Raw genomic sequence first — 21784 nt, forward strand, 5'->3', positions numbered from 1 at the left:
AGGGCAGCCCGCAGACCTCAGCCCAGCTGGCCAGGGGCTTCCCGTTTGACCCGGGGCTGACCGAGCTGGGCCTGCTGGACGCAGGGTCCAGTCCTCTCCTTCCTGGGGAGCACAGGCACTTCCCGCATGGCGTATGCATACGCACGCGCGTGCGCCCCCGGCCCCCTGCCTCGCCAGAATTTCCCCTGGAGACTGTGGAGCCCTGGAAGCAGGTTCCCTGGCCTGCCAAGGTGAAGGACTGGGACCTTTACTTCTGGACAGGGCTCCCTTCTTCCGGATCATGAACGCTCTTTGAACTTTCCCCCCTACACACACACCTCTCTTTTGAGGCAGGGTTTTCTGGCCTAGAACTCATAGTCCTGGGCTAGGATTAAAGTAGTGTGCCATTATACCTAGCTTGGCCTATAAATGCATCTTTTTTGTTGTTGTTTGTGTGTGTTCTGGTCTTGGGGCTTGAACTCAGGGCCTGGGTCCTGTCCTTTAGCTTTTTCACTCAAGGTTGGCTCTCTACCACTTGAGCCACAGCTCCACTTCTGGTGTTTTTGATGGTTCATTGGAGATAATAGTTTCATAGACTTTCTCATCCGAGCTGGTTTTGAATGGAGATCCTCAGATCTCAGCCTCCTGAGTAGCTAGGATTACAGGTGTGAGCCATGGGCACCTAGCTCTATAAGTGCATTTGTCCAGCACTGTATCCCATGCTGCAGGATCCCCACACCAATGTCAGTGAGGAAACGTTCAAGGGTCTTAGTCGTCTGCCAATTGCAGGGACTAGAAAACCTGGGTATGCCGAACTCAGAACCAGCTTAGGGCTCCATAGAATGTCCCACCTCAGCTTGAACTGTTTATTGGACGGTGGACGTTCATTGCTTGCTGGGGATGCAATCTGAGATATGGGTGGTAATGGGGAAAGTGGGCATATCTCCCCAGTTTGGGCTTTGCTGCTGCATAGCTCTGGCTGGCTCTGGCACCTGATCACGCTGGGACAATAAAGGACCATTTGCCCACCCTCTGTGTGTGTGCATTGTGTTTCACTTGGGGAGGGGCGGGGATGTGAGGCATTATCGCCCCCCTTCTCCAGAGCAGTGTTGGAAGGGTCTCTAAGCCCTTTTGCAGTGGGACTAATGACTTCCTGCATGGGGGCGGTAGTGGCTGGACACTGCCCCCCACCTCCATCCATCTGATCTGGGAAATAAGCAAGGGTTGGCAGCCCTGCTTCCCAATCAGCCCAGGGATCAAGCTTTCTCTCCAGGACATGCTAGCCAAATCCCTGTGGGCTCTACTCTCAAGTTCACCCCTGGCACCCAGGACCAGCCTCCCTCAGCCCCAACGATCTGGGCATCTGAATCTCAGCTCTCCATTCGTTTCTCCCATTCCAGGGTGGGGGAAGCCGTGGGAAGAGCCTGGGTACCCCGTCTCCCCTCCCCACTTCACAGTGCCCGCTCCTTCCCCCCCTCCCCTTCACCCCCAGCAGAGCTCAGGGAGCAGCGGAGTCTGCAATTCCCAGATACAACACACGGGGGCGCCAGGACAGGCGGGCGAGGCAGCGCAAGGTGTGTGAATGTGTGTGTGCACACGCGCGTGTGTCTGTCCATAGGTGTCTTTGTGTGTGTCTTGGTTTCTGTCCATGTACACTCGAGTCAGGGGATGTCTGGGTGGGATGTATCCTGGACAACATGCCTGGTGTCCCATCCCCCCGCTCCCCATGCTTGCTGTGTTGCTATGTGATGGCTGGGGAGGGAAGCAGGTGACTTGTGAGTGTGTTGTCCAGTGCAGTTGTGAGTCCCCGAAACGCCGTCTCCTTCCTTCAGCAAGGGCTCTGACCACTGCCCTGCCACCCTGACAACATGAACGGAAAGCTCTCCAGGCAGACCTCCGTTTCCCTGGACACAGTCTGCAGGACTGGGCTTCAGCTAGGTGTGACATTGTGCTTGTGAAGTGGGTGTGTCCAGCATCTTAGTGGGGTGTGTGTGTGTGAATGTGTGTGACAGATGGATTGTGGGGGAGGGGGAGGATCTGGAGGGTGGAAATGCATACTTTTCTCTCTCTGGTGAGTTTCTGGATACTACCTTCATGGTGTGTGTGTGTGTGTGTGTCTGTGTGTTCCTTCAGTCTCTCTAGTCACACTCCCTCTCTCTCTCTCTCTCTCTCTCTTTCCTTTTCTTGGTGACTCATTTCTGCGGCGTTGCCCTCCCCCGGCTTGCTGGGTCTCCCCTCCCCCTCTCAGGTGGGTGTTGGGGTCTGATAGAAGGGAACCCTGGGACTAAAAAAATAGTAATAAGGTGAGCACCCCCTTGTCCCCCTCACCATCTCAGACCCTGCAGTGCCCCCCATGCTTCTCCCCAGTCCCTTCCACTTCTGGAATGACCAGAGATTAAGGCAATCATATCTACTAAATGGGGTCGTTTTCAGGGGGGTCTTCAGCAGCTACTTTCAGTTTGAAGTGGAGCCCCTGCCCCTCTCTCAAAGCACCCCCTCCCTGCTTGTCCCCCCCTAAGGCTGACGCAATGAATGAATGGCTGCAGAGGTGAGTCACCGGTTGGGGGAGGGGGGAAGAAGGGGACGGTGGTGAGGTGCCAGAAGGAGGGGGGATCTCAAGCCCCTGCCTCCCCCCCTCCCTTCCACATCTTAGGGAAAAGACCCCTCTGCCCACCTCCCCTGACTTTCCAGACCTTCTGCTTTGGATCCCTGCTCTACCAGACCCATCTCCTGCCACTCTTTGGGGGGGAACAGAAGAGAATTCAGAAACAAAGATGGGTGGATTCATACCAACAAGCCAGCAAAGCCCAGGGGGTCCCCTCCAGCTGCTCACTGCCGCTGCGCTATCTCTCCCAGCTGTCTTCCCTATTCCAGAAACCTTTTCCAGAATCCTCTAGAGGCAGCAGGGCATGAAGGACACCACGACTCAGCCCCCGGGAGATGGAAGCATGTGGGAAGGAAGCTAGCTCAGGTAGGAAACAGGTGGGAAAGAGGCAGAAACAGACTCAGCGCGGAGAGGACACGTGGCACAGGGGTCAGGCTATGGGATCGCCAAGCCCTGTTGCTTCTTGTGCCAAGGTTTCAGTCTTGCCTTCCCCCCCTCCCCCCCCGGGGCTTTGGCAGGGCATGTGGGCATGTGGGCTTCCGAGAAACTCCCTGGGCATCTCAATAAGTAGGAGTTGGAAAGGGTTCTGCTGGAAATGGAGGATGCTCTGAAAAAGAGCCAAGGACCCAGAACCTGGGGTGTGTGTGTTTGGGGGGGGGGTGGCTGCCAATGAGTAGCATGGATTCCGAGCCTTTATTCCACCAAGATCTAGAAAATGAGCAGGGCACATGGAAATCCATATAAACAATCACATACCGGTAAGCCATAGAAAGACCCCAAGAAATTCACAGGCACACACTCCCACCCACATGCATGCATGCGTGAGTGCGCGCACGCACACACACACACACACACACTGAGTACTACCTGGAATCCCTACCAAGTCACACATGACCAACCAATATGTCCAGAACTGGGTTCATTCAAAGACTCAAAACTTCATGGGAATCCGGGAAGAGATCAGATTCCACACAGACACTCGGGAGCAGGCACAGAGGGGGAGAGAGACATACAGATCCCACACACGCTTGTGCCTTCTTGTCTTAATTTGTTTACCTCACACACACCCCCTCCCACATTTCTATTCCTTCCCCGGGTCTCCTTCAGCTCTGTCCACATACATACATGCATCCACATGCATGTACACGCACGCCAGGCTGCTGTGCACACACCAACCCACAGGTATGCCGCTTTTTCCGCACTGCCCACTTAGGCTCTTCTTCCCTTCAGCCAGGCCCCCCCCTGGCCCCCCTCCCTGCTCTCTGCGTGGCTTCCCCTCCCCCTCTCCAGATGTCTGAGCCATCGCTCTGATTCATCCTCAGGAAGGTAACGTGACCCCTCCTCATCCCACTGCTCCCCGAGAAGCAGGCTGAGATGATGAAGGAGCAGTGGAGGTGGGGGGAGGGATTGGGGGGCCAGGGAGCGGGTCCTGCATCCTTGTGTGTGTATGGGAGGGGGTGAGGCCCTGCCTCAAGAGGTCTCTGGGTCTCCTCTTCTTCCTCTTTTCCCTCCACTACCACACAGAATCTCCTCCTTTCTTTCTTTTTTTCTTTCTCCTTTTCCTGCTCACCCCTTCCACCTGCTCAGGTCCCTTCTTTCCTTCCCCTGCCCTCATGGCGCCTCTCCACTCCCCACCCCTTTCTTTCCCCGCAGCGCTGATGGCTTTCTTCTGGGAAAGTCTAGCCTCTGATGGATCAAGCCACTTCTCTGGTGATGGAGAAGCCGCTCTGCTGGCTGTAGGGAGAAAGCACGTGAGTGTGTGTGTGTGAGTGTGTGAGGGTGGGCTGCGTGAGGGTCAGTCACCACCAGAAAGTGATGAGGAGGGGGCTCAGGGCAGGTGGGACACAGGCTCCGAGGGCCTGTCCTCGCTCTCCAGCGGCTCCGGGCGCGGGTGCCCTGCGTGTCTGTGCCCACGGCCACCCATGTGTCCGCAGTTCTTGCGTGTCCGGTGTGTGTCATTGGCTCTCTCCCCCCTCCGCGCCCCCGCCCTGCACCGCACCGCAGCCCCCTCAGCCCTTCCTCTCCCCTCCCCTCCATTCCCGCAGTGGCTGCTCCCCGGGCCCCCCTCCCTTCTCCCCTGCCCCCTCCCCATTTCCGTCCCCCCTCCCGCCCACGCCCGGTCTCCCTTCGCCGGACCCGGCTGGCAGATGGATTTTCTCTGCGCAATCTGTGCGTCATCGCCCCCCACTCCCGGAACCTCGAGCCGTCCAGGCCCCCAGCCCCGACCCCTGTGGCAGGAGACACGGTCGAGGGGGGCTGGCGAGCCAGGGTCTGTCTCTGACGTTGCCGCCCCCCCTCGCGACCCGCTCGCGCCTCCCCTGGGAGCGGTGAAGACTTGGAGTTGAGTCACCCCCCCACCTGCGTAACCCCCTCCCCACCAGGTCTGGTCTCGCCCTCCAAACGTCCTTGGGGGGGGAGGGAGGACGGAGAGGCAGGGGAGGTGGGGGAGGGCGGGGAGGGGTGGGGCCCCGACGCTGCCGAGTCCACGGGACAGAAGGACGGACACACCTTTTTCCTGGAGAAAAGACATGACCCGGAGGCCAAGCACACAGATCCTCAAATCTCTCCTCCCCTTCCCCCTCCCCCCCACGCTTCGACTCGGACCCTTTCCAAGGTGATTACCCAAACCCCAAGATCCGCCCCTTAGCCCGGCCCTGGTGCCCGCACCCAGCCCCGCACCGCAGATCCGCAGGCGGCGCCCGCATTCCGCCCCTCTGTTCTGGGGTTCAGGCTGTCCTTGGGCGTGTTCCCTCTGGACCCGGGGTGGCCGGGTGGGGCGCCCGACGCCCGCGGCCGGCAAAGCCCTGTCCTCCCCTCCCCAGGGTGGATCTACCGGTGCCCAGTCCGAGGTGTGTGTGTGGGGGTCCCCCCTTTCTATTTTGCTCGGCAACGCGGGCTCCTGCAGGTTGCTTTGTAACCCACCCTCCCGCCTTCCAGCGCGCCTCAGCATCCACCCTTCCATTCATCCTCCCATTCATTCATTCATCCTTTTCTCCTCGTCCCTCCTTCATTCATTCACAGCCCCCCGCCCCCCTCAACATTTCATTCATTCATTCATTCACTCATTCATTTCCCGGAGCTCGGCTCGCTCACGCCCCTCCAGCCAAAGGTGTCAGTGCGCAGGCGCAGGCCGGGAGAGGCGAGCGCCGTCCAATCGCCGAGCGTCTTCCCTTCACTGGGCGCCCGCCCGCTTCCCCATGAATGAACACTGACGTCAATGGGGCGGGGCGTTCCCACGTGACCTGCGCGCTCCCCTTTATAAGGTGGAGGCGGCGCGGGCGCTGTCCAGCGTGCTGAAGCCGGAGCGAGCGAGCGGCTGGGAGCAGCGCCGACTCTGCCGAGCCCAGCCCAGTGGACGACAGACCGCGACCGCCTCTCGTACTCCAGCCGTCGCTCGGAGCCAGGGCAGACCGGTCCCGATCTCCCCCCCCGACCCCCACCCTGCCCCGGCCCCGATCCTCCTCTCCACTTTCCGCGTCGTGACACCGGCTGGTAAATACTCCGCTGTTTGTCCCCGCAACCCCCGGTCGTGGGTGCGAGGGAGGGAGGGTTCTCTCTCTCCTCCCAGATGGGGTGGTGGTGTTGAAAACACAGCGGGGTGCCCCTCGTCAGGGTCCCCGGTAAATGGGGAGGGGAGTCGCAGCATTTTTTTCTCGCTGCTGAAGTCGCCCACGCACCATCCGGGGAGTCCTGCGGGGAGCGGGCAGCGCTCCCCCCCCTTATCCGTGCTTAGTACGTGGGCGCTGGCAGCGAGGGGGCTCGGGGAAGGGGGCGAGGTGGCCCGGGGTGAGCGAGGTGGTGGGTGGAGACTCCAGAGAACGGCGCATCTTCCTCGATTGCTCCTACACGTCCCTCTTTTGGGTAAGATTAAGCGGGATGAGGGAAGCCCCGGATTTCCCTGCTTCAAGGTGGGGGGAAGGGAGCACAGGAATAAGAGAGCTGGGAATTCTTACAGAAACCCCCCTCTTTCTCCCTCTGGCCCCTTCTATTTTCCAGTCTCCGGCAGCCCCTCGGTCATGAAATCCCTGAGATTGCGGGCTTCCGTCCTCTTTTGCTTCCTTCTGCTAATCAAGGGGGTGGGGGCCGCGCCCCCCGGGCGCCCAGAGGCGCAGCCGCCTCCTCTCAGCTCTGAGCATAAAGAGCCGGTAACTGGGGACGCAGTGCCCGGGCCAGGGGATGACAGCGCTCCAGAAGTCCGAGCCGTTCGGAATTCCGAGCCGCAGGACCAGGGAGAGCTCTTCCAGGGCGTGGATCCTCGGGCGCTGGCCGCGGTGCTGCTGCAGGCACTCGACCGCCCGGCGTCGCCCCCAGCGCCGGGTGGTTCCCCGCAGGAGCCAGCTGGAGAAGCGGCAGAAGCTCTGCTGACCGAGACGGTGCGCAGCCAGACCCACAGCCTCCCGGCGCCGGAGGTCCAGGTGCCCGCGGCTCCGCCTCACGCGCAGACCCAGGAGAACGGCGCCGAGGCCGGGAGCCCCGCGGACGAGCTGGAGACGCTCGCGGCGCTGCTCCAGGAACTTCGCGATTTCAGCCCGAGCAGCGCGAAGCGCCAGCAGGAGACCGCAGCGGCGGAGACGGAGACCCGCACGCACACGCTGACGCGAGTCAATCTGGAGAGCCCGGGGCCCGAGCGCGTGTGGCGCGCGTCCTGGGGAGAGTTCCAGGCGCGCGTCCCAGAGCGCGCGCCCCTGACCCCCTCGCAGTTCCAGGCGCGCGTGCCCGAGAAGGGGCCCCTACCCGAAGCCCCTCAGTTCGGGGAAGGACTGCCCTCCCCCAAATCACACCTGGGCGAGGCTCTGACGCCCTTATCCAAGGTATACCAAGGCCTGAGCGCCCCCTTTCCCAAGGCGCGCCGGCCGGAGAGCCCGCTCCTGGGCGGTTCCGAGGCCGGGGAGCGCCTGCTGCAGCAGGGGCTAGCGCAGGTCGAGGCTGGGCGGCGGCAGGCGGAGGCCACGCGCCAGGCCGCAGCCCAGGAAGAGCGTCTGGCCGACCTCGCCTCCGACCTGCTGCTCCAGTATCTGCTGCAGAGCGGAGCGCGGCCGCGCGGCCCCGGGGGTCGGGGGCAGCCGGAGACGCAGCCCGAGCGCGAGCGGGAGGAGGCGGAGCAGGAGAGGCGCGGCGGGGAGGAGAGGGCGGAGGAGGAGGAGGAGGAGGACGAGGAGGCGGCGGAGGCGGAGGCCGAAGCCGAGGAGGCGGAGAGGGCGCGGCAGAACGCACTCCTGTTCGCGGAGGAGGAGGACGAGGAGGATGGGGAAGCCGGGGCCGAGGACAAGCGCTCCCAGGAGGAGACGCCGGGCCACCGGCGCAAAGAGGCGGAGGGGCCGGCGGAGGGCGGGGAGGACGACGATGACGACGAGATGGACCCGCAGACCATCGACAGCCTCATCGAGCTGTCCACCAAACTCCACCTGCCCGCCGACGACGTGGTCAGCATCATCGAGGAGGTGGAGGAGAAGCGGAAGCGGAAGAAGAACGCCCCCCCAGAACCGGTGCCGCCCCCCCGTGCCGCCCCCGCCCACGTCCGCTCCCCGCAGCCCCCGCCCCCCGCGCCCGCCCCCGCCCGGGAGGAGCTGCCGGACTGGAACGAAGTGCTGCCGCCCTGGGACCGCGAGGAGGACGCGGCATTCCCCCCGGGGCCCTACCACCCTTTTCCCAACTACATTCGGCCGCGGACGCTGCAGCCGCCCGCTGCCTCCCGCCGCCGCCACTTCCACCACGCCCTGCCACCTTCGCGCCACTATCCCGACTCCGAGGCCGAGGCGCGGCGCGCGCAGGCGGAGGCGGAGGCGGAGGAGCGCCGGCTGCAGGAGCAGGAGGAGCTGGAGAATTACATCGAGCACGTGCTGCTCCGGCGCCCGTGACTCGCCGGGCTCCGCCCCCGCCGCGCGCGGCCACACCCCCTCCGTGTCGCCCCTCCGCCCCTGTGTTTGCATGCGCCCCCGCCCCTTCCCGGACCGCCAGGCCCCGCCCCTCCGGGGCCCCGCCCCCGTCCAGACCACGCCCCCGCCGCGCCAGGCCGGGCCCTGCCAGACCTCCTCCCGGCTCCGACGCCTCCACTCCCCGGCCAGCCGGGGTGGGCGGGTGGTCCGGGCGCGGTCCCTCCCCCCGCAGGGCCCTGTCTCCCCTCTGGTCGCCCTCGGGACGTCCCCGTCCGAAACCGGTAAAAGCAGCTCTGATCCTGTGATGGAAGTGTGTCTGTCTGCCGCCCTCCGGGCCTCCCGTGAGCCTCTCCACCTTCTCCAAATCGCTGTGAACTTCTCCTTCTCCTTTCTCTGTTGTAAATACCCCTCACGGAGGAAATAGTTTTGCTAAGAAATAAAAGTGACTATTTTATTAGGACTTTGTTCTCCGTTATTCACCCGTCCCCTTGGGCCCAGCTGTGGCCCTTCCCAAGGGGCGGTGAGGGGAGCGCCCGGCGGGCAGCCCAAGGAGAGCAAGCTCACCTAGGGGCTGGAGGTTTCCCGCTGAGAAACCCCACTGCGTCAGATGCAGGTGTCTCGCGCCTGGTAATCCTAGCTACTCAGGAACCTGAGATCTGAAGATCTAGGTTCGAAGCCAGCCGCGTCAGAAAAGTCTGGAGTGACTATCTCCAGCTAACCAGCAAGAAGCTGGAACCGGCGCTGTGATTCAAATAGCAGAGTACCAACTTTGAGCAAAAAGCTAAGGGAGGGGGTGAGGCCCCGAGCCCAAGCCCCAGGATGTTGGGGTGTTGGGTGGTGAGGTTGGAAAACATTGCCCAGCATTTGGCAGAAGAGAAGACTACCAAGAGCCAGTTGTCGCAGTGAACGAGCCCAGGAAGCTGGTTCAAAAGGAAAAAGGAGGGCTGGGAAGGTAGCTCAGTGGTAGAGTGCTTGACTTGCATGCATGAGGCCCTGGGTTCGATTCCTCAGCACCACATAAGCAGAAAAAGCCGGAAGTGACGCTATGGCTCAAGTGGTAGAGCGCTAGCCTTGAGCTGAAGAGCTGAGGGACAGCGCCTGGGACCAGAGTTCAGGCCCCATGACCTCCAAAAAAAAAAAAAGAAAAAGGACTCAGCACTGCACCTCTGGGGACTTGGATCTTTTTTTTTTTTTTGCTGGACGTGAGACCTGAACTCTGGGCCTGGGCGCTGTCCCTCAGCTCTTCAGCTCAAGGCTAGCGCTCTACCACTTGAGCTACAGTGCCACTTCCAGCTTTTTTCTTTTTGCTTATGTGGTGCTGAGGAATCGAACCCAGGGCCTCAGGCATGCAAGGCAAGCGCTCCACCACTGAGCCACCTTCCCAGCCCGGACTTGGATCTTTTTATGGTCCTGTTCCCACAGGCCTTGCTCCAACTAGTTGTACCCCCACTTCACTAAAGCTCCCCAGTTGCCAGGTATCTTCCCAGGAATGTGGTGAAAGCTGTCAGGCCGCTGGAGGAAATGTGGGGGTGGGGGGACAACAGGCTGCTGCCAAAAAACCATGTCCCTATCAAAAACACCATCTGAGTCAACCATTCTTTGTGTGCATCGCCTAAAACCGTTCAGTGGGCAAAACAAGCTACATGCTACAAGTCCCCATTGACTACAAGTTCTATCTATACCCTGCCTATAAAAGCTCTGCTACAACCAAACTCAGTGCAACCTCTCTGATCCCAACCAGGTAGCCAGCCGGGGTGCGGACCCCAATAAACTTTCCTGTCAATCTTTTTATTATTTTCTGTGCGGTCCTTTTCTCACCTAAACCCTTACCAAAGCCTTGTTTTGGTTACTTATCAGCTTCCCAAGCTGATATAACCTTGGAATGGATAACCTCCAACTAACAAGAATCTGGGCACCGGAAATCCTCTAAAGAAACCGGAAGTGGAGCCCAGGACTTGCTCCTCCCTAACCCTGGGTGAGCAGTCCTGTCAGGCACATTGCCAGCAAGGCAACCTGCCAGAGAAAAAACGGGAGGACAGCTGAGGATCGAGGTTCCATGCCAGCCAAGGGCTGTTAAGTCCAACGAGGCTCTCATCTCCACTTAAAACACCAAAAAGCCAGAAGTGGAACTATGGCTCAAGTGGTAGAGCACCACCAGTGGTGAGTGAAAAAGATAGGATACAGTGCCCAGGCCCTGCGTTCAAGCCTCTGGACTGGCACAAGAAAAAAACAAACAGAAAAACCTAGTGTGACATTCACATGTAACTTTTTTTTTCCTTCCTAAATCTGGCAACCCCAGTGTTGGAGAAGAGGCCAACGGGCAGGGTGCCCTTGGCTCCACTTCACATGGACACCCGAGGCCCTGTCTTCCTTCACAAAGCCCAGGGCACAGCAACTCCAGAAATGCTTTTTCCTTTTATTTCAGAAGAAAGGAAATGAAGGCAAAGACTTGGCCCACCCCACCCCATCCCACCCCTCCAGCCACACCCAGAATATGGAGTGGAGGAGACAGCCCAGGCCTGTGTCCCACAAAGGCCCCCCCTTCCCTGGTCCCTTCCCTCAGCAGGGGCAAGGTTAGAAAAAAATGAACTATGCTGTTCCTCCTGGCACCGTGCAGAGGCCCGACCGCAGCTGAGGAGGAAGTGGGGATGGTGAGGGAAAAGGACCCCCCTCGAGGCAGAGAAGCTGCCCTGGCTGGCTAGGGGGAGGGGTGGAGGTAGGTTTTGGGGCAGAGGGGGCAGAAGAGCCCTGAAAACCTTTTCCCTTTAACCTGATAATATTTATATATTTACAGTGATTGCTATGGGAGGGAAGATTTTTTTTTTGGGGGGGGGGATAACATTGGTTCTTCAAAGGCAGGGAATGGAAGCCAAATAGCACCCCCTGTCTGGGTCACATTTCTTCAGTGGGAATGGCAGGTGGTGGCGGGAGGGAATGCTTCAAGGGCCTGGGCCCACAGCCCCTTCCAGAGGTGAGGTGGCCGAGGAGGGACAGCTGGGTCCCACCAAGAGAAAGGCGGGGCAGGGGTGGGGTGGGGAGGGAAGGTGGGTGAAGGCTCCCCCATCTCACAGGGCCGGGCCAGCAGGGGCTATGCCAGACCCATTTCCTCCAGCACACTGCGCGGCGATTCGTCCTCCTGAGAGACACACGGCAGGGTGGGCGAGACGGTGGCAGACACAAAGGGGAGAGGAGGGAGGCAGAGAGACACAGGGTTGGGGGAAGAGAAGCCAACATGAGCCAAGGCAGGAGCAGGGGGAGCCCTGGGGGGGCTCACCCACCTCCCAGCACCACCCCCAGCACCCAAAGTGGCAGAGGCAGCATGGAAGGGAGAGTCCACCAGCACCCAGAACCCGAAGCCCAGAGCTGAGGGGAGAGGGGAGGGTACATAGGGGCTCAGCCTCAGGGCCTAAGCCTACTTTCCAGGGGGCTGCAGGGGCTGAGAGCTGGGCCCTGTTTGTTGGGGTGTGCTGGGGGTGGTCGAGGGCAATAAGAGGTTGGCATCCAGTCCCCACACTGCAGAGATGAGTCATTAGGACTGAAAAGATTACTAGTAATCAGGGGGGTGGGGTATGCCAGGCCAGGTGTGTGTGTGTGTGTGTATGTGCGCATGTATGTGTGTGTGTGTGTGTGTGGCTAGACCAGCAGGGAGGCAAGCTGTCCCTCCTCCTGCAGTGATGACCCCACACTTCCGCTGGTCTCCCCCTCCCCACAGACAGCTCAGGCCAGCTCACTCAGGCACTGCGGATTCTGGTGACTCATCGCCCTGCGGCAAGGCTCACCGGTGGCAAAGCAGAGCGAGGGGGCAGGCAGGGTGGGGAGGGGGTGCGGGCGGGGGGCACACAATGACAAGGAGAATGTCCCCACATCTGTGCACACACACCCCCTTGCCCAGCCCCAATCTCCAGGCTTTTAAGTAAGTGTGTGCGAGTGTGAATTATGAGAGCTTGGGTAGCTCCGTGGTGGGCTGTTTGCCTACCCTGTGCAAGGCCCTAGGCTTGATTTCTAGCCTCATCAAAATAATAATAATAATGATAATAATAATAATAAACCAGAGGGAAGATTGACTTTTTTTTCTTTCTGGTTGTCAGTACTAGAGCTTATACGCAGGGCGGCCTGGTTCTCTTGCTTGGCTTTTTGGCTCAAGGCTGCCACTCTGCCCCTTGAGTCACAGCTCTCCTTCCAGCTTTTCAGTGGCTAACTGGAGATAAATGAATCACAAACTTCACTGCCTGGGCTGGCTTTGAACTGTGGATCTTCAGCTCTTAGCCCCCTGAGTAGCTAGGATTATAGGCGTGACCCTGAAGAGACTGATATTCACTGGGGATATGGTTAAGTGCTAGAACACTGGCCTGGCAAGCCCAAGACCCAATTCAGTCCTTACTACCATAGGTGGGGAAAAACAAAGACTGATCTACCAAGAAAAACCCCCCACCCTACCCCCCCCAAAAAAAAACCCCACACTGATCTACCAGGAGCCCCAGTTCTCTGAGTAAGACTGCAGGCCAAGAGAAATATTAAAAGCAGTCAAAAAAGGGAATTTAGCCAGGACCTGACACCTTGAGTCCCAAAGGACAGAGAATGTGGTAAGAAAATAGGACAATTAATAAGATGCCTGATGGTCTTTCACCCCTGTCCATACTCGAGGGGGAGGGGTCAGAGACTGGAGGCCAACTGTGCAGCCCCGAGTGCGGGGGGGCCACACGCCGCAGGGAAGAGGGCCCCCCCAGCGACGAGCAGGGCGTTCGGGGCGGGCAGGGGGCCCTCTGCCACCGCCATCTTCCTCCTCCTCCTCCTCACTGTGCTGGGCCCGTACCTCCTGCAGAAGGTCAGCCTGCTCGATGGCTTTCAGCACGCTCTTCTTGGAGGTGTCCTGCACGTCCCCACCCATCAGGAACTCATCCAGGATGAAGTAGGCTTTCTCGAAGTTGAAGATGATGTCCAGCTCGCATACCTGGGAGGAGGGGAGGAATGGAGAGTTGAGGTACACTCCCAGCCCCTCACTTTTTCCATGACATTCTTCTCACCTTGTTTTTTGTTTTGTTCTCCCCTCGAGGCAGGTGCTTTACCACTTGGGCCACAGCTCCAGTTCCACTTCCAGATTTTTGAAGTATTATGGGCTTTCCTGCTTGGGCTGGCTTTGCAATGCAATCCTCAAGCTAGGCACCGGCGGCTCACTCCTGTAATCCTAGCTACTCAGGAGGCTGAGATCTGAGGATCACAGCTCAAAGCCAGCTAGGGCAAGAAAGTCCATGAGACTCTCTTCTCCAATTAACCACCAGAAAACCAGAAATGGCACTATGGCTCAAGTGGTAGAGTGCTGGCCTTCAGCTGAAGAGCTGAGGGACAGTGCCCAGGCCCAGAGTCCAAGCCCTTCAACTCCCTTCTTCCCCTTCCCCCCAAAAGCAACCCCCAGATCAGAGCCTCCTGAGTAGCTAGGATAACAGGTGTGAGCCAAGGTGCCCGGCTCCCCCTTGTGTTTTAATACTGGTCTTGGGTGCTCCCAACCCCCAGGCCTTAATACTTATTAATCCTTATTTTGATCTTCTCCCACTCCTGCCTTTATTTATTTTTTGGTTGGTTGCAGGGCTTGAACCCAGGGCTTGGGCGCTGTCCCTTAGCTCTTTTGCTCAAGCTAGCGCTCTACCACTTTGAGACACAGCTCCACTTCTGGTTTTCTGGTGGTTAACTGGAAGAAGAGTCTCAGAGACTTTCTTGCCTGGGCTGACTTTGAACCACAATCCTCAGAAGATCTCAGCTTCTTCAGTAGCTGGGATTACAGATGTGAGCCACCGGGGCTCAGCTTCTTTTTAAAAAACAACAACAAAATAACAGACAAAAACAGGGTCTGGCCATGTAGCCCAGTGTGGCCCGGAACTCCAGGTCATCATGCTTTAGCCCCAAGTGCTGGGATTACAGGCAAGCCCCACAATGCCAGGCCTTCTTCCCTTCCTCCTGCCTTTCTCTCTGAACATGAAATATTATGTTCTAATCTATATTCATTGTAGTTCCTTCTGCTTTCCCCCTAATTCTACAATACCATTCCTACAAGAGGCTGGGGTACCCTCCCCTCCACACACAGGCACTGTGGGGGGAAGGAGACTTGAGTCCAAGATGGGCTCTACCTATAACCAGCTGTCTATAGAATCACAGAATGTCTCTAAAACTCAGTTTCCCCACCTGAAGATGAGGATATCAGCATCTACTCACAGGGCAGATACAGACCAAAAAGAGAGCTCTGTCAACTGCCAAGTGGGAGATGAGCTGTGAAGTCAACTCCACTAATACACATCTAAGATCAGAGCTGTCTACTAAAGCCTGGGCTATTCCTACATGACTTAATGTGGAATCTCCATGCATCCATATTTTGTAAAACTCTTCAAGGCCAGGCACCAGTGGCTCAAGCCTCTAATCTTAGCTACTCAGGCTGAGATTTAAGGATTGAGGTTCAAAGCCAGCCCAGGCTGGAGAGTCTGTGAGGCTCTTGTTTTCTTTGTTTTTGTGCTGGTCCTGGGGCTTGAACTCTGGGCCTGGCCACTGTCCCCGAGCTCTTTTATTCATGGCTAGCACTGTACCACATGAGCCACAGTGCCATTTCTGGCTTTTTCTGTGATTAATTGGAGGTAAGAGTCTCATGAACTTTCCTTCTGAGCTGGCTTTGAACCACTATCCTCAGATCTCAGCCTCCTGAGTAGCTAGAGTTACAGGTATGAACCACCAGTATCTGGCTTCATAAGTCTCTTATTTCCAATTAACCACCAAAAGAAAAAAAGCTGGAAGTGGAGCTGTGGCTCAAGTGGTTAAGCTCTAGTGTTGAGCAAATAAAAGCTCAGAGACAGTGCTCAGACCTGGAGTTCAAGCCCTAGAACTGGCCCAAAATAAAACAAAAAAACACGCAAAAAAACCTCTAACACCAGGCTCTAGTGGCTCATGCCTGCCATCCTAGAAACTCAGGAGGCTGAGACCTGAGGATTGTAGTTTGAAGGCAGCCTGAGCCAAGAAAATCCAAGAGACTCTTATCTCCAATTAACTAGCAAAAAACCAGAAGTGGAGCTGTGGCTCTGGTGGTAGAGTAGCAGCCTTGAGCAAAACAGCTCAGGCACAGCATCCAGGCCCTGAATACCAGCATAAAATAAATAACTAAGTAAGTAAAAGCTAGCAAACAAACAAAAAACCTCCAGAAGATTCTAATACCAAGCCAAAAGCAGGAACCACTATCAAAATCAGAACTGGGTCTCTGTCCTTGTATGCAGAAGTTTGAGCCAAAGTGGGTACCTGTGGCTCATGCTTATAATCCTACTCAGGAGGCTGAGATCTGAGGATTGCAATTCATGATTCGAAGCCAGCTCAAGCAGAAAAGTCCCTGTGACACTCTTTTTTTTTTTTTTTGGTCGGTCGTGGGCTTGAACTCCGGGCCTGGGCGCTGTCCCTCACCTCTTCAGCTCAAGGCGAGAGCTCTACCATTTGAGCTACAGCGCCACTTCCGGTTTCCTGGTGGTTTATTGGAGATAGGAGTCTCACTGTCTCTCCTGCCTGGGCTGGCTTTGAACCATGATCCTCAGATCTCAGCCTCCTGAGTAGCTAGGATTACAGGCGTGAGCCACCAGCGCCCGGCTCTTGTGACACTCTTATCTTCAATAAACTACTCAAAAAAGCTGGAAGTGGCACTGTAGCTCAAGTGGTAGAGGGCTAACCTTGAGCAAAAAGAGGCTCAGGGACAGTGTCCAGGCCCTGAGTTCAAGCCCCAGCAGGACTGGTGCAAAAAAAAAAAAAAGAAAAGAAAAGAAAGAAAAAGAAAAAAAAGTGAGAGCCAAGCACTAAGTAGAAATTAAGTACTGGACTCATACTGGACACTTTCTTCCTTCTCCCTGATCCCCGCCCAAAGCCTCAGGGCCAATTAAGGGACTTGGCTAATAGGCTTAGAGCTTAACAGGGGAGATTAATTGGGGTTCTCGCTGCTCCAACTTTACCTCCCCCTTGAGATTTCTAGTGCAGAAAATAGCTGGACGGGCTTTCCTTAAAGTTCATCAGAAAGAAGCCAGGTACTGATGACTCATACCAACTACTCAGGAGGCTGAGATTTGAGGAGCTCAGTACAAAGCTAACATGGGCAGGCAAATCTGTGAGACTATCTCCAACCAACCACCAAAAAGCTAGAAGTAGAGCTGTGGCTCAAGTGGCAAAGTGCTAGCCTTGAGCAAAAAAAGCTAAGGGACAGCACCTACACCCTGAGTTGAAGTCCTGGTACTGGCACTAAAAAACAAAACACGTTTAGCAGGAAGAGACACCTGCTGGGAAGGCAAGCCAGGGAAGGAGGGGGGACTCACGCTGCCGAAGTACTTGTCCAGGAGTTCCACGTATCGGTGGATGAGCTCCAGCGTGATGAGCTCGTTGTCTTGGCCCTCGATGGCACAGCAGAAGTAGAGGCTGGCATATCTGAGGAGGGGACACAGGGGACAGCTGGGAGCCAGCTTCCAGACCCCAACAGTGTGGGTGCACCCCTCCCACCAGCCCAAGGTCTGAGCACCAGTTGGACACAGCAGGGAATCCAGAGTCCAAGTGTTCTCTCTCCTTCTTGCCCTCTGACCATCTCCATTTGACTCAGCAAAACTTTGAGCCAACTTACTCACCAGTTCACAGAAGGAGCCTGTGTGCGGGGGTGGGAGGGGCTATTGTGAAAAGTGGGGCAGGGCCTTTGAACGGTGTTAGTGCAAGACAGGGACTAGACAGAGGCTAGAGGGACAGAGGTTATATGTAGGAGGCAAGAATCAGGTTTGAGTGGGGTGCTGGTGGCTCACGCCTGTAATCCCAGCTACTCAGGAGGCTGAGATCTGAGTATTGTGCTTCCAAGCCAGCCACAGCAGGAAAGTTTGTGAGTTTCTTATCTCCAATAAACCACCAAAAAAAGCAGCAAGTGGAGCTGTGGCTCAAGTGGTAGAGCACTAGTCTTGAGCAAAAGAAGCTCAGGGACATCCTGAGGTCTTGAATTCAAGCCCCAGGACTGGCATTAAACAAAACTAAGCAAAACAACACAGCAAGCGAGGCACTGGTGGCTCTAATCCTAGCTACTCAGGAGGCTGAGATCTGATTGAGGATCACAGTTTGAAGACAGCCCAGGGAGGAAAGTCTATGAGACTCTTATTTCCAATTAACCAGTAGGAAACTGGAAGTGATGGTGTAGATCAAACGGTTGAATGCTAGTCTTGAGCGAAAGAGCTCAGGGACAGCACCCAGGGCCAAGTTCAAACCCCATGATGGACAAAACAAACAACAACAACAAAAAACAACCCCACAATACAGCAAAAAGCATGACTGGAGTGGCTCAAGTGGCAGAGCACCAGCCATGAGCAAGCAAACCAACCAAGCATGAGGCAAAAACAGAAGCAAAAAAGTTCCTGCCTGGCAAGGGCAAGGCCCTGAGTTCAAATCTTAGTAAAGTAGAAAAAGATAGATGTTGCTCAAGGGGAATTTGGAAAGCATGGGATGCTGGTGTTTATCACTGATATGTATGTATCCTTAGCACCAAGCTCTCCTTGACCTAACAAATGCTTACTTTTCAGCCCCCTAACCCATTTCTGAACTCCAATCCAGCAAGGGGGTCTGAATCAGGTGGAGTGTCACCTCTTATAGACAACTTTGAGATCCCTCCACTCCAGGAAGCTGCACATCTTGGGTTTGCGAGCCAGGACAACCTGCATGAGTTCCCGCACCATTTTCTTCCGTTCCTTGTCTGATGTGGCCAGGTACCATTTTTGTAGCCGAAGTTTTCCCTGCCGGCTAAACAGCAGCATGAATCGCATCTGGAGGAAGAAGGGGCACCAGAGCTAAGAGGCAGACATTTGCTGCAGAGCCTTTCCTTCTAGCTAAGGGATAGCAACCAGGCCCTGCATTCTAGGCACATAAACAAAACTTCCACAAACCCAACCCCTCCCTGCTAACTCTGGATCTTGCCAGGAGGTGTCTATCATTCAGGTTCAAATCCTGACTCTTAAATTGGGTATGGCTTTGAATTACTTAAATCTTTGGCCTCAGTTTCTTAGATTAAAAAAAAATAAAAATCAGGGCTGGGAATGTGGCTTAGTGGTAGAGTGCTTGCCTAGCATGCATGAAGTCCTGGATTCGATTCCTCAGTACTACATAAACATTAAAAGCTGGAAATGGTGCTGTGGCTCAAGTGGTAGAGTGCTAGCTTTGAGCAAAAGCAGCTCAGGGACAGTGCGCAGGCCCTGAGTTCAAGCCCCAGGATCCCCTCCCCCCCAAAAAAAATCATAAAACATTTCTTTAGCCAGGTACTGGTGGTTCAGCCTATAATTCTAGCTACTCAGGAGGTTGAGTTCTGAGAACTGTGGTTCAAAGCCAGCCCAGACAGGAAAGTTGGTGAGACTCTACCAGCAAGGAGCTGGAAGTGGAACTGTGGCTCAAAGTGGTAGACTACTAGCCCTGAGCTCAGGGCTAGCACCCAGGCTCTGAGTTCAAGCCCCAGGACCGGGATACACGCACGTGTGCACGCACACACACACAATCTCCTTAAGAATTGTTGTTGGGAGGTTAAATGAGTTGATATACACAACAGTTTCTGACACATGGTAAGTACTTTGTACTTCACCTCACGGCAACTGGGGTTTTCTGTGTCTGCTACCTCGGGTTTTCCACCCTGTCCTGGCCATAAACCCCCTGGATCTTTCTCTGCAGAAGCCTATCTACCCAGCCAAGGGCTCGGCCATCTTAACATTCCGTCCCTGTAACGACCTGTCACTTGTCTTCCATGACCTCGACCCCTGACCCCCCCTCGCATCTGGACCCCCTTTCGGCCTCTCCCCGGGACGAAGCACTCGGGGTGGCACCTTGGGAATGGCGGTGGAACAAGGAGCGAACTTGGAATGCGCTGGGGTGCGGAGCGCTCGGTACCCCGCGCACCCCGGCTTCCCCGTTCCGGGGACTCGTGCGCACAGCCCAGGGCGCGGGCCGCGGGGCTGGGAGGCGGCGGGGGGCCGGGGCCGCGGGGCTGGTTCGCAGACTTGAGTCAGGGTTCGGGAGAACCGGGTACCCCACCCCCGACGCCCCCAAAGGAGGGCACCGAGGGGCGCCCCGAGGTCAGGGGTGGGGGGTCAGCAGGAAGACGGAAGGCCTAGGGTGCGGAGGGAAGGCATGCTGGGTGTTGGGGGGCTGCGGGGCGGCTCACAGCACCGAAGGGGGGGACCCCCGCAGCCTGGGTCCCCGACCGAAAACCCGCAAGCTCAGGCGGGCCTTGGGGCGTGCATGGTCCGAAGTGGGGCCCGACCCGGAAATCCGCGGCTCCCCGCCCGGCCTCGCCCCGTGGGGCCGCACGAGGGGGGGAGGGTTCTAGGGACCCCCGCACCCCGCTTCTCCACGCAGCTCCCTGCGCCCCAATCCTTCGGGCGGCTTCCCCGCGGCGCTGGCCGCGGTCCCTGGGACCCAGATCTCAGTCCCCCGCCCCCGAGCGCTCCTCCGAGCCCAGGACGGCCCCGTCGCCCCGCCACCGGGCCCCCCGCACCCCCAAAATGCGCCCCCTCCCCGCCCCTCTCCGCCCCGCTCCCGAGGGCGACTTCCAGCTTTTCCTCCAAAGGCCGGCTCGCCCACCTGTTCGGGGAAGTGGGGGTCTCGGAGGACCAGAGGGAAGACTGAGCGACCCCCCCCAGCCCCCGAGGACGGCCCCTAAGGCCCCCCGCGGGTGCAGCCCACGCCCCTCGGCCCCCCCCTCCCCCCGCACAACCTACCATCCTGCAGCCTCCGGCTCGGCGTGTCCCTCTGCGGCCTCCGTAGGCGCCCGCGCCGCTCCCCCACCGATCCTTTCTCTTTCCTCCCGCCCCCGGGTTTGAGCCCCGCCCCGTCGCGCAAGGCCACGCCCATCTATTCCCGCCCTCTGGCCTCCGGGGCCCCTCGCGAGACTGCGAACTGCGCAGGCGCGAACGCTGCACGGCGCGCGGGCGGGGCCGGAGGCGGAGAAGCGGAAGCCATAGCAACCAGGTCCTGGACTTCAGCGTTGAGAGGCCCCGTCGTCATGGTAACGGGGCTGTCGTGGGGGTCGGTGGGAGGATGGGGGGGATGATAACGCGGTCCTTGCGCTTGGGAGCCCTATGGGGGGGCAGGCGGGAAAAGGGGTGAGCGACGGATGGGAGGGTCGTGGGGGTTTGTGAGGCACTTGTGGGGGGACTGATGAGAGGGACGTCGCGGGGTGCAGGGTGGGGATTCGGGGTGGAAGGTTGTAGAGATTAGGACACAGTATGGAGTCCAAGGTTTTACTGCGATTAGGCCAGGCCAGATACAGCCGGGCTTTGTGACTCACGCCAGTAATCCCAGATACTCAAGAGGCTGAGATCGGAGGATCATGGTTCGAAGCCAGCCTGGGCCAGAGGGACCATGAGACTCCTATCTCCAAATAACCACCGAAAAGCTGGAATGGGAGCTGTGGGTCAATGTGTGGTAGAGCACCAGCCTTGAGTACAAAAGCTCAGGGACCAATCCAGTCCCTGAGTTCAATCAAGCCTTAGTACTGGCACAAAAAAAGCTGTGTGGGAGGGAACACAGAGAATCTTAAAAGGGTAGTAGGGTTCAAAACAAAAAAGGGACAGGTGGAAGAGTAAAGATGAGGAGGTTCTAAATTGTAATAGGAGCTTTTAGCTCTGTATGTGTTTATGTGGGTGCACGCATGCACAATCAAGGTGTAAGACTTCAAAAGAAATGTATTTTGTTTGGCTGAAAAAATTCTATAGTTCTCCCTCCCTTATCTCTAGCAGATTTCCTGAAACCTCATATTTTACCAAACCTGTACACACGATGTTTTTACTCTATATGTTACACAGCCACATATTTAACCTATGCTAAAGTATCTTGCCAATAGTTATGAGCATAGAAAGCATCTAACAATAGTAGCTGTTAATCAAATGGAACAATTAAAACTGTATGATTGGGCTCAGTGGTAGAGCGCTTGCTTTGCATGCATGAGGCCCTGGGTTTGATTCCTCAGCACTACATAAGCAGAAAAAGCTGGAAGTAGTGCTGTGGCTCAAGTGGTAGAGCGCTACCTTTGAGCTGAAGAGCTGAGGGACAGCACCCAGGCCCAGAGTTCAGGCCCCACGACTGGCAAACAAAAACAAAAAAAACTATGCTTGAACTAAATAGTCAGCTCTACTACTCTTGTGCTTTGGAGCCAATAGAAGAAACTTGACCACAGTCCCTGGGGGTTAGGGGCAAGGTTGATCTAACAGCTTGGATGTGTATCACATGACTCAGGGTAGGCATGGTCTTCTGTGTGGGTATGCTAGGCAGAGGCTTGCTTTGGAAGGGAGATAGATTACACCTTAAT

At 57.1% G+C, this 21784-nt stretch overlaps 2 protein-coding genes across 2 annotated transcripts; one reads left to right on the forward strand and one right to left on the reverse strand.

Annotated features, from left to right (window-relative positions):
* Positions 1 to 6600: 6600 nt before the first annotated feature.
* Vgf (VGF nerve growth factor inducible) lies at positions 6601 to 8442 on the forward strand. Its single transcript, XM_013031736.1, has one exon. The coding sequence runs from the start codon at positions 6601 to 6603 to the stop codon at positions 8440 to 8442; it is 1842 nt and encodes a 613-aa protein (XP_012887190.1).
* Positions 8443 to 10938: 2496 nt separating this feature from the next.
* Ap1s1 (adaptor-related protein complex 1, sigma 1 subunit) lies at positions 10939 to 20267 on the reverse strand. The gene is made up of 5 exons (XM_013031750.1): positions 20196 to 20267; positions 18079 to 18257; positions 16785 to 16893; positions 13274 to 13411; positions 10939 to 11596 (listed from the first exon to the last, which is right to left on the reverse strand). Exons 1-5 carry the CDS (start codon positions 20196 to 20198, stop codon positions 11549 to 11551), a joined length of 477 nt encoding a protein of 158 aa, XP_012887204.1. The 5' UTR covers positions 20199 to 20267; the 3' UTR covers positions 10939 to 11548.
* Between the last annotated feature and the right edge of the window lie 1517 nt (positions 20268 to 21784).

This window comes from Dipodomys ordii, unplaced genomic scaffold (genome assembly GCF_000151885.1).
Source record: "Dipodomys ordii isolate 6190 unplaced genomic scaffold, Dord_2.0 Scaffold143, whole genome shotgun sequence".
NCBI lineage: Eukaryota > Metazoa > Chordata > Mammalia > Rodentia > Heteromyidae > Dipodomys > Dipodomys ordii.

Excerpts from the sequence above, each read along its gene's own strand:
- Vgf (XM_013031736.1), top strand. The coding sequence starts at position 6,601 with ATGAAATCCCTGAGATTGCGGGCTTCCGTCCTCTTTTGCTTCCTTCTG.
- Ap1s1 (XM_013031750.1), bottom strand. Across the intron at positions 16,894-18,078 it reads CTCAAAGTTGTCTATAAGAG|ATATGCCAGCCTCTACTTCT; the intron begins GTGACACTCCAC and ends TCCCCTCCTCAG. Across the intron at positions 11,597-13,273 it reads AGGCTGACCTTCTGCAGGAG|GAGGACGAATCGCCGCGCAG; the intron begins GTACGGGCCCAG and ends TGTGTCTCTCAG.